This window comes from Oncorhynchus tshawytscha, linkage group LG13 (assembly GCF_018296145.1).
Source record: "Oncorhynchus tshawytscha isolate Ot180627B linkage group LG13, Otsh_v2.0, whole genome shotgun sequence".
Classification (NCBI taxonomy): Eukaryota; Metazoa; Chordata; class Actinopteri; order Salmoniformes; family Salmonidae; genus Oncorhynchus; species Oncorhynchus tshawytscha.
This window is the reverse complement of record NC_056441.1, coordinates 16,947,956-16,959,123: the sequence shown is the minus strand read 5'-3', so window position 1 is coordinate 16,959,123 and position 11,168 is coordinate 16,947,956. Positions and strand designations below refer to the sequence as shown.

Sequence of the window (11,168 nt, the reverse complement as noted above, 5' to 3'; positions counted from 1 at the left end):
CAGACGGATAGCAGGAGAGAATGGAACTAGGTGAAACTGGGCCGACGTGCTGCTCATTTAGGATGTCCAGTTGTGGATAGTGGGAGAGCATGGAACTAATTGAAACTGGGTCGACGTTCTGCTAATTTTCTCATCAATTAAACATCTGATCTTAATTTATGTTCCCTAAATCTGTTAAGAACACAGTGCATAAAGTTTTATGGAGTTGACGCTTTGCCAAAGTTTTTAAAAGTACACTCTAAAAAGAAAAGGTTCTTGGAGTCTCCTTTATGGGTTCTTCAAATTGAAACTGTGGGGGAATCCCTATAAGTTATTCGACGGAACCCTTTCAAAGGGTTCTTCAAAGAACCCCTTTTAATGGAACCTCAAAGAAACTGTTCGGGTACATTTTTAATGTTATGTGTTGATGTTCTCTGTATCCATAGCCACAATGATTTTGCAGTGCATAGTGAACGAACAGGTTTCCTGTTATATTCATCAGAGGTGTAGGGTGGGTGAAGTCTGTGAATCCCCCCCAAAAAATCATCATTATTCAGATTATTAACAAAATATGCACAGAACAGTATTCACTGTTTTGATAATGGTTTTCATACACATACCTTGTCCATAATGTAGAGGCCTATGGGATATTCATTAACGAGGTTAGGAAGGAGGATGGTAAATGTGATCTGCATAACATACCAATTGAAATGTCAAATCAAATGTATTTGTCACATACACATGGTTAGCAGATGTTAATGCGAGTGTAGCGAAATGCTTGCGCTTCTAGTTCCGACAATGCAGTAGTAACCAACGAGTAATCTAACCTAACAATTCCACACCTACTACCTTATACACACAGGTGTAAAGGGATAAAGAATATGTACATAAAGATATATGAATGAGTGATGGTACAGAATGACATAGGCAAGATGCAGTAGATGGTATAGAGTACAGTACAGTGGGGAGAACAAGTATTTGATACACTGCCGATTTTGCAGGTTTTCCTAAATACAAAGCATGTAGAGGTCTGTAATGTTTATCATAGGTACACTTCAACTGTGAGAGACGGAATCGAAAACAAAAATCCAGAAAATCACATTGTATGATTTTTAAGTAATTAATTTGCATTTTATTGCATGACATAAGTATTTGATAGGTCAGAAAAGCAGAACCTAATATTTGGTACAGAAACCTTTGTTTGCAATTACAGAGATCATACGTTTCCTGTAGTTCTTGACCAGGTTTGCACACACTGCAGCAAGGATTTTGGCCCACTCCATACAGACCTTCTCCAGATCCTTCAGGTTTCGGGGCTGTCGCTGGGAAATACAGACTTTCAGCTCCCACCAAAGATTTTCTATTGGGTTCAGGTCTGGAGACTGGCTAGGCCACTCCAGAACCTTGAGATGCTTCTTACGGAGCCACTCCTTAGTTGCCCTGGCTGTGTGTTTTGGGTCGTTGTCATGCTGGAAGACCCAGCCACGACCCATCTTTAATGCTCTTACTGAGGGAAGGAAGGAGGTTGTTGGCCAAGATCTCGCGATACATGGCCCCATCCATCCTCCACTCAATACGGTGCAGTCGTCCTGTCCCCTTTGCAGAAAAGCATCCCCAAAGAATGATGTTTCCACCTCCATGCTTCACGGTTGGGATGGTGTTCTTGGGGTTGTACTCATCCTTCTTCTTCCTCCAAACACGGTGAGTGGAGTTTAGACCACATGACCTTCTCCCATTCCTCCTCTGGATCATCCAGATGGTCATTGGCAAACTTCAGATGGGCCTGGACATGCGCTGGCTTGAGCAGGGGGACCTTGCGTGCGCTGCAGGATTTTAATCCATGACGGCGTAGTGTGTTACTAATGGTTTTCTTTGAGACTGTGGTCCCAGCTCTCTTCAGGTCATTGACCAGGTCCTGCCGTGTAGTTCTGGGCTGATCCCTCACCTTCCTCATGATCATTGATGCCCCACGAGGTAAGATCTTGCATGAAGCCCCAGACCGAGGGTGATTGACCGTCATCTTGAACTTCTTCCATTTTCTAATAATTGCGCCAGCAGTTGTTGCCTTCTTACCAAGCTGCTTGCCTATTGTCCTGTAGCCCATCCCAGCCTTGTGCAGGTCTACAATTTTATCCCTGATGTCCTTACACAGCTGTCTGGTCTTGGCCATTGTGGAGAGGTTGGAGTCTGTTTGATTGAGTGTGTGGACAGGTGTCTTTCATACAGGTAACGAGTTCAAACAGATGCAGTTAATACAGGTAATGAGTGGAGAGCAGGAGGGCTTCTTAAAGAAAAACTGTGAGAGCCGGAATTCTTACTAGTTGGTAGGTGATCAACTACTTATGTCATGCAATAAAATGCAAATGAATTACTTAAAAATCATACAATGTGATTTTCTGGATTTTTGTTTTAGATTCTGTTTTAGATAACATTTACAGACCTCTACATGCTTTGTAAGTAGGAAAACCTGCAAAATCTGCAGTGTATAAAATACTTGTTCTCCCCACTGTATGAGATGAGTAATGTAGGGTATGTAAACATTTAAAGTGGCTAGTATACATGTATTACATAAAGATGGCAAGATGCAGTAGATGGTATAGAGTACAGTATATAGTTTAATGGCCTTGAGATAGAAGCTGTTTTTCAGTCTCTCAGTCCCTGCTTTGATGCACCTGTATTGACCTGCACCTGTACTGACCTCGCCTTCTGGATGATAGCGGGGTGAACAGGCAGTGGCTTGCGTGGTTGTTGTCCTTGATGATCTTTATGGCCTTCCTGTGACATCGGGTGGTGTAGGTGTCCTGGAGGGCAGGCAGTTTGCCCCCGGTGATGCGATGTGCAGACCTCACTACCCTCTGGAGAGTCTTACGGTTGTGGGCGGAGCAGTTGCCGTACCAGGCGGTGATACAGCCCGACAGGATGCTCTCGATTGCATCTGTAAGTGTGTGAGTGCTTTGGTGACAAGCCACATTTCTTCAGCCTCCTGAGGCACTGCTGCGCCTTCTTCACCATGCTGTCTGTGTGGGTGGACCAATTCAGTTTGTCCGTGATGTGTACGCAGAGGAACTTAAAACTTACTACCCTCTCCACTACTGTCCCGTCAATGTGGATAGGGGGGTGCTCCCTCTGCTGTTTCCTGAAGTCTACGATCATCTCCTTTGTTTTGTTGACGTTGAGTGTGAGGTTATTTTCCTGACACCACACTCCCAGGGCCCTCACCTCCTCCCTGTAGGACGTCTCGTCCTTGTTGGTAATCAAACCTACCACTGTAGTGTCGTCCGCAAACTTCGTATGCCTCCTTGTCTGTATACCTACAGACACAAAAGTGAGCAGTTCAGTCATCTGCACCCAATACAGCTAGCCTTCAACATATTGTTATAGCCTATATATTATTACCTTTTTGTTGATTGATATGCATTGAATTGTGTCTATTTTCGCAAATATGAAAAGATAGATGGTATCATCACAAAACAATATAAATTTAGATCATATAAGGGACAAACCTTACCCTAAATTGAGGAGATCTTGACATTTTTCAGTTAAGTACATGCACCTGCTGTCCTTTCAAATTCAAATCCCAATGTTTCATTGGGCAGTTAGGTTCCTTTAGGAACCCCCACCAACTAAGGAGGTTCCTCAATGAACCCTAACTCCTATGGGGATCTTGGAATAACCTTTTGGTGGCCATTTTCAGTGCTAAGGTTCTTCGAAGAACTTTGAGGATCTTAGAAGAACCCTTGTTGAACCCCTCATTTTTAGAGTGTATGTTGTTCAGAAGGAATGCAAGTTCGAATTGAGTTTCTGCACACGCGCACTTCACGGAGGAGGCGTTCCATAGCGGAAATATGCACATGTGTGCTACAACGTGCCAATAGGATCTCGCTAGCTCTTGGTTGGCTTTGCCCGAGGTGGAGCTTGTTCTGCCCACTATGCTTCATTTGCTCCCACTGTAAACGACACAGATAAAGTATCTTGGGTTAGTTATAACTATCTTTGGTCACATTCTCTGCAAGAGCAGACTTGCTGTGTGACGTGTAGAAGGGGCGGAAGGGATGTTTGTGTTTTGGTTCTAAATGGGAAGTTGCAAGAAGAAAGAAAAAGGTGGAGACGTGATCTGGGTTGTTGAAATTAATTGTAGGTTTAACAATGCGTATCCGCACTGCGCCCTTTAATTAGTGTATAGACTCTTTTGGGGGTAGTCTGTGTTCATAAACAACGCCTAGGTTTCAGGTATAGTACGCGAAATGGTGTTACAAGTTGTGGATTTCAGCTCGTTAGTTGTCAGCTGGCTAGCTAACGTGCTATGCTAACATTACATGTCTGATGAGAAACGCAAAAATAGGCCTCGGCCCCGAATTGGGAAGGACTCTATAACGTTAGGTAACAACGGGTTTGTCAGTTCAAAGTTCCGACTTAAACAGTGTTCATAATAATATATATTGGTTGTTGATCGTGGCGGATATGGGCTCGTCATACCCTTCTGCTTGCTAGCGAACTATCTTCTTGAAAAAGCTAGCCAGCCAACTCCATCATCGCATACTGACATGTTTTGCTAGTTTGCCAGCCAGTTAACGTTAGCTAGCTAGCTGTTTAGCAAGACGGTCAACAATCAGGTAGCTAGTATGTAACGTTATAGCATACGTTATTACTTCGGATGCAGATGTAGCTATATAAACAACCAAGCTAATAATCTATCTAGCTAAATTAGCAAGATATCTAACGTTAGTTGGGTAAGCGTTAGCTTCTATTTGGGAATGTCGTCCTCTCAATGTTCTAGCTATCGCTAGCTACAAAAATAAAGCGAATAATAGCTCACGTTAGCTATACTAGTAACGAGCTAGTTTGGAAATTTGAACTATCCATACTAGCATTGATTCATAACAGTGCTAGTTGAGTTCCCACTTTGAAGGCAACAGCCAGTACAGCCCGTTGCTGTCAGCCTATTGTGCATGTTTACCTTTTAGCTTGTCGCTATTAGTTAGTTAGGCATTGGCAAACTTATTTACATTGGAAGGTATTCTTAAAACATCACTGCAACGCCTTGCCCTTCAGCCTGTATGCGATTGTAAATATGTCACCTTGCTGAGTAGTGTTTTCCTTATAATGTGTGTGTTTTGTCACTTGAGGGGCTAAATTTCAGCCCCTAGACTGAGAATGTTACTTTGTGTACCCACAGGGCGTGAATGGTTTTGACTGGAAACACATATGGGGAGTTCAGAGCCATATCATTCTATCTTTTTACTACTGCCAACTTGAAAGATTTACATGTAAGGCACACAACCTCTGTCAGTTACATTTGAACAGGGAAAAAAGCTCTGTCAGATCAGATCCATCTCTGATATACCACTCGGACTGGTCAGCTAGCTAGGTTTGACTGGCTGTGTGGCAAGGAAAGGTGGGGATACCTAGTCAGTTGCACAACTGAATGTAATCAACTGAAATGTGTTTTACCCATTTAACCCAACCCCTCTGAATCAGAGAGGTGCTGCTTTAATCAATGTCCACGTCATCGGCTCACAGGGAGCAGTTGTTATTGGGGGTTAACAGCTTTGCTCAAGGGGAGAACAGCAGATCTTTCCACCTTGCTGACCTTACCGTTACTGGCCCAATGCTCTTAACCACTAGGCTACTTGCTGCCCCAACCATGTTTATTTTTCTACATGTTATTCTCTCTTGTCTTCAGTGGAGACAGGAGAATCTATCCATTGTTTACTTCCTTGAGGAAGGAGGGGAAGAATTTCCAGTCAATTATGTAGTTCATTACTAAGTTAATCTCGTTGTGAGGCACGTCTGGACTCCGATATCAAGGTTTCTTCCTTTTCTCTTTCGAGAAGCATGTCCACCCCTGACTCAATCATAGAGGATGTAGATCTAGGCCAGGGTTAAACTACACGTCATAACGACTTTATGAAAACATCTTTATCTCTAACACATCTGACATAGCCCTAGTTAAAAATATCATCAGAGACACGCGTTTCATTGTTTTTCCTCTATCGACTCCTCCAGCTGAAGCCCTAAAAGTGCAGTCAGACGTGTGGGACAGACACTGACCGGGGGATCTGACCAGGCCATGGCCAACAGGGGAGGTGCTACGAGACCCAACGGGTCTAATGCTGGGAACAAGATCTGCCAGTTCAAGTTAGTGCTGCTGGGGGAGTCGGCGGTGGGCAAGTCCAGCCTGGTGCTCCGCTTTGTCAAGGGCCAGTTCCACGAGTTCCAGGAGAGCACCATAGGAGGTGACTTACGACTGCACTCAATGATGCACTTAAGCCTGTTTTTTTACAGTTCAGGTCAACTATGTATTTGACATATCTCTCTGCTATCCTCCCCAGCGGCCTTCCTGACCCAGACGGTGTGTCTAGACGACACGACGGTGAAGTTTGAGATCTGGGATACGGCGGGACAGGAGCGCTACCACAGCCTGGCGCCCATGTACTACAGAGGGGCGCAGGCCGCCATCGTGGTCTACGACATCACAAATGAGGCAAGTGGTGTCATGATGTAATCAATACACTCCCCGCTCATGATCAGGACCTCGATAGATTACGTAACCAATGCCACCTTCCTTCGTCAAAATGATAATTGATCTCACATGTTTGCATAGGTGGTCCCTTGTGATCCCTTCACGCTGGATTATTCAAATACCTTTGGAAGTTGTGAGTACCATGTTTCTTGTCTCCAGGAGTCATTTGCCCGGGCCAAGAACTGGGTGAAGGAGCTGCAGAGACAAGCCAGCCCCAACATTGTCATCGCTCTGTCAGGCAACAAGGCTGACCTCGCCAGCAAGAGAGCTGTCGACTTCCAGGTGAGCCCTCCAAACACCCTTACCTGTCTCATGCCACTTTAGAACACACCTGTGCGTGTCTGAGTTTGACAGACAGTGACTGTCTCTGACATGGTTGTTTTCCCAGGATGCCCGGTCTTATGCAGACGACAACAGCTTGCTCTTCATGGAGACGTCGGCCAAGACATCTATGAATGTGAACGAGATATTCATGGCTATTGGTAGGTACCTCTCACTCCTTGATCCGCATCACTTTACTGATCTATAATTGAATAGGGCCCTGCACAAGCAAATGCTCTAATACATACTTAGACAAGTAACAAGAAAATGTGAACTAGCAGGATGTTTTGATCTAGCGATCTTCATCAGTAGCTGGCATTTTGTGAAGTTTTTGTTTTGTTTTTCCTAGCGAAAAGATTGCCCAAGAGCGAGCCTGCAGCCGCTGGAGCTAACAGTGGGCGGAACAGGGGCGTCGACCTAACTGAAGCCGCCCAGCCAACCAAGGCCCCCTGCTGCAGTAACTAATGCGATGCCCACCTACTGCAGTGACTAATATGCCCGACTTTCGCTGCAGTAAACTAATGTGACGCCCCCCCACAAAAAAACTCTCTGATCTGCAGCAACGAAAAAAGTTGATATCTGAACCCTCCTCCTCCTCTCTGCAGTAACTAATGCAAAGCAACACCCTCGTCTATATTTCTCAACTACGCCCCACCCCTCCCCCACTGGTTCTGCTGTTACTAATTGAGACTCCTCCCACCTTCCTCTTTTTTTCCCCCTTAAATTAGTGCTGCCTTCCCTACCCCATTCCTCCAGACTATTGGCTAGCAGCAGGACTAAAGGGCGGGGCTCCTGTGATTTGGTCTCCTCTCCTGGGATAGATAGACTGTTTCTAATACGCAATCTCTCATGTCCTTTTTTTGTTTTTGTTCGATTTTTGTTTTGTTTTTCACAGTTATTCATCGGAATTATGGATGCATGTATCACTAACAGCCTAACATGATGATGGAAAAAAAAACTATTTTAACTTTATTCAGCGGCACACAAAACATCTTAGAGTGAAAAGAGGAGTGTCTCCAAAAACGCTGACAGAAAAAACAGAGGGAGAGATGAGAGGGGAAGAGAGGCTCCAAAGGTTTGTTAGGGCTAAATCATAAGGAAACTAAAGAAAAAACTGTTTAGCAGGGACTTGGATCCCTGCTAGTTTCTTTCTCTGATGGTCCCTCTGTTTGTCTGGCCTCCTCTTTCTCTTGTGTAACATATTCATATGCTTTCTCAACTAAACCTTTTAGTACCACTAGTGTAATGTTGTTCCCTTCTCTCTTGGCCCCATCCCAGGGCCTTGCCTGCTTCTAGCGTTCAGTCCCAACTCAAACCTTAACTAACTCCTGAACCAGGGGTGTCTAACTAATTTTGCCCCAGTGGCCGCATTTGGTCTTCAACAAGGTCCAAACGGCCGCACTCAAAATTGGTTTTATTTCCTTGCCGCCATCGTATTTGGAATTTTGATGCTTTTTCATTGTCTAGTGATTATTATCCAGCTGGACAGTCAAGAAACTGTATGCATGTAGGTCCATTATCATTTCTATATAGTTTCAAAAATATATATATTTTATTTTTATTTTCACTCAAACCACCCGCGTGCTGGATTGGACCCCCTCCTGGCCACGGGCCATATGTTTAACACCCCTGCCCTAAACCCTTATGTACTTCCTGTAGGTCTGAGAGGATTTGAGGTTGTAAACAATGTGGGGAATATTCCACCTAGCCTATCAGAGGGTGTATTAGGAGCATTATCACCGTAATGCTCCTAATAGACCTATTCAGTCCTTTCAGATCTACACAATTATTGAAGGGGCTAGGTTTGGGATTGGGCGTAGCTGTTCTAGTGGCATCGTGCAATGGTTCACAGTAATTGCTCTGTGACTTCTATAGTTACCACCACAGTATGGCATCGGGGCCTCTGAGGCTTGTTCACTAGTAACCCCCCACCCACCCAATTCCAAGCCTCCAGTCCCCTCCCCATCCTGTCCTGATGGTTTCTGTCTGAGGGAGGGGATGATCCTGATTTATATGGGCTATGATGTCAGCTGTCCTTTATGTCTCAACATGTAATGGATGAGATTAGGTAATGGTTGAGGGCTAATGCCTGTCCAGATATAAACAAGGTGCTGGTTGGAAGGCAGCTGTTTTCCACCTGGAGAGAAAGGGGAGCATGGTGAGGTGACCTCTGTAGGTGTCATTAGGAATCCGCTGACACTAGGGCCCTGTCTGACACTAGGGCCCGGCCCTGTTCAAATGGCACCCTATTCCCTATGTAGTGCACTATTGACCAGGACTCTGGTGCCATTTGGGACGTCACTCTCTTTGTCACGGACACTGAGATCGGTCACTTCATCCCCTGTTCTATAGGAAGTGCTTTAGACACTGTCTGTCAGTGTGTGTACACAGGGGGACTGGGCTGTCTGGTGATACAAATATCCTTAACGACAACAAACACACATGACACACACACCCGTGTATACACACAGGTTTATTTCTTTCTCAACCCTGCTAGATCTAATTACTGTAATATAACACACACACACCTAACCACAAGCTACAACATACACTTTTTTGTGTTATTTTTAAACTCTGGACCTGTTACACACACAGTTAAAAACACCCCCCCACCCCTTTCTCCAGGTCTGTCTTCCTCATGCCTTGCACTAATGACGCTCATGAATATATCTTGTCATAATTACAGCCAGTGTGATATAAATATATTTATAAATAATATGCTGTAAATAGGGTAATTGACAGGACTAATGCTTGCTAGGGAGTTGTCTAGATAATCATTAAATAACAAAATACTGTACAGTTAGTAAAAAATACACTTTGTATGGGTTTGGAGTTATGTTTTTTTTCACACACAAAAAAATCTATTCTAATTGATGGTGGTCTTTATAAATGTGTGTAGTGTTGTTAACAAAAAAATGTACTTGCGTTTCTTTAGTGGTCTGTCTTATGTTTTTTTTTCAAGAAAAACTGGATTTTTTTTGGTTTTCTGTTTTTTAATATTCTCTCTCGCATTTCATTAATAATTTTGTTAGCCATCTAAAGCTAAGAATCCCTGTCCAATACTCATTGTCCCATTGGAACTGAACTCACACACCATACACTGTCTGGGTGTAGAATCCCTGTCGTGGGAACAGATCAGATTGACAAAACTAACCGTCCGCCTGTCTTATAACGTCTCAGTAAGAATGTAACAGCGTTGTAGGAACAATGTAACAACAGTAGTAGTAGTAGAATAAAAAAGAAAGACTGTTCCGTTCTACTGTTGGTACTAGCTGGTGGATCATGATGATGAATAAATGGATTAACTCTTAGATGTATATTGTTTGATGTTGCTGTGGACAGTTAATTGCAGATGGAAAAAAATAACAAAGGCAAGCATTTTACAGTACTGTTAAATAATGACCAAATAAATACAGAAATAAAATGTAGAATTTACATGGGATGAGGTTGTATTGTGTGTGAGGTATAATATTTTGTTTTACGGTTGTTTTCAGGTGTTCCAGTTACTCTGTGTAGGGTAAAGAACCCCTACCACTCTGTGTAGGGTAAAGAACCCCTACCACTCTGTGTAGGGTAAAGAACCCCTACCACTCTGCCTGAGGTTCCAGTGAAGTCATGTAATGTTTCTCTGACCATTTGCTGCATTTAAAACAACTGGGAACTGGGAAATCTCAGACTTCAGTGTGCTCAAGACAACTGGGAACTCTGGGGGGGAAAAAGATGAGCTGATTGAGAAATATCTTCTGAACTGTCATCCAACTAGGAATTCCATGTAAAGACAATCGGGCATCTTTATAGAGCTTCAACGTCATGATTTGACCCCCCCAGAGTGGCGCAGTGGTCTAAGGCACTAGGTGTTACCAGGCTGTATTGCAACTAGCCGTGATTGGAAGTCCCATAGGCACACAATTGGCCCAGCGTCGTTAGTGTTTGGCCAGGGTAGGCCATCATTGTAAATTATATATTTTTTCTTACCTGACTTGCCTAGTTAAATAAATATCAAACTTGTCCTCACCCTGGCTCTCAGAAAGCATCCCCGACAGCTTACAGACAATAAGTTATGATGACTGAATATTATCAGGACAGAATAACAAAACTATGTTGTAAAATGTAATAATGGGCCTATAATAGGAAACATAACATTTAGCTACTTGTGTAACTACAAGGCCTGTTACATTATTGTGGTATTTGTAAGGCAGACATCAGGAGCAGCTTTTGTCTGCCCTTCCCATTTCGGTAGACTACTGCAGGCCTGGGCCTACTGTTATGCCTATGACGGTTTCTGACACCACTTGTCACTGCTCGGTTACATTTGACCTTGAAATTCTTGCTACAAATTGTTACA

The 11,168-nt window shown here is 43.7% G+C and overlaps 1 protein-coding gene across 5 annotated transcripts; it reads left to right on the top strand.

Annotated features, from left to right (window-relative positions):
* Positions 1-3,936: 3,936 nt before the first annotated feature.
* LOC112264392 (ras-related protein Rab-5A) lies at positions 3,937-10,258 on the top strand. Of its 5 annotated transcripts, XM_024440970.2 has the most exons (7): positions 3,979-4,113; positions 5,156-5,246; positions 5,986-6,215; positions 6,312-6,463; positions 6,662-6,784; positions 6,891-6,984; positions 7,173-10,258. In XM_024440970.2, exons 3-7 carry the CDS (start codon positions 6,050-6,052, stop codon positions 7,286-7,288), a joined length of 651 nt encoding a protein of 216 aa, XP_024296738.1. In that variant the 5' UTR covers positions 3,979-4,113; positions 5,156-5,246; positions 5,986-6,049; the 3' UTR covers positions 7,289-10,258. The 5 variants fall into 5 exon arrangements, with proteins under 5 accessions (XP_024296741.1, XP_024296737.1, XP_024296739.1 ...); XM_024440973.2 differs by lacking the exons at positions 3,979-4,113; positions 5,156-5,246 and adding an exon at positions 3,937-3,955; XM_024440969.2 differs by lacking the exon at positions 5,156-5,246 and having other exon boundaries at positions 3,962-4,113.
* The last annotated feature ends 910 nt before the right edge of the window (positions 10,259-11,168 follow it).

Bases quoted from the DNA above. Each gene is read 5' to 3' on its own strand.
- LOC112264392 (XM_024440973.2), top strand. From the start codon at position 6,050: ATGGCCAACAGGGGAGGTGCTACGAGACCCAACGGGTCTAATGCTGGG. The intron at 6,216-6,311 runs GTGACTTACGAC...TATCCTCCCCAG, and splicing joins CCAGGAGAGCACCATAGGAG to CGGCCTTCCTGACCCAGACG. The intron at 6,985-7,172 runs GTAGGTACCTCT...TGTTTTTCCTAG, and splicing joins CGAGATATTCATGGCTATTG to CGAAAAGATTGCCCAAGAGC.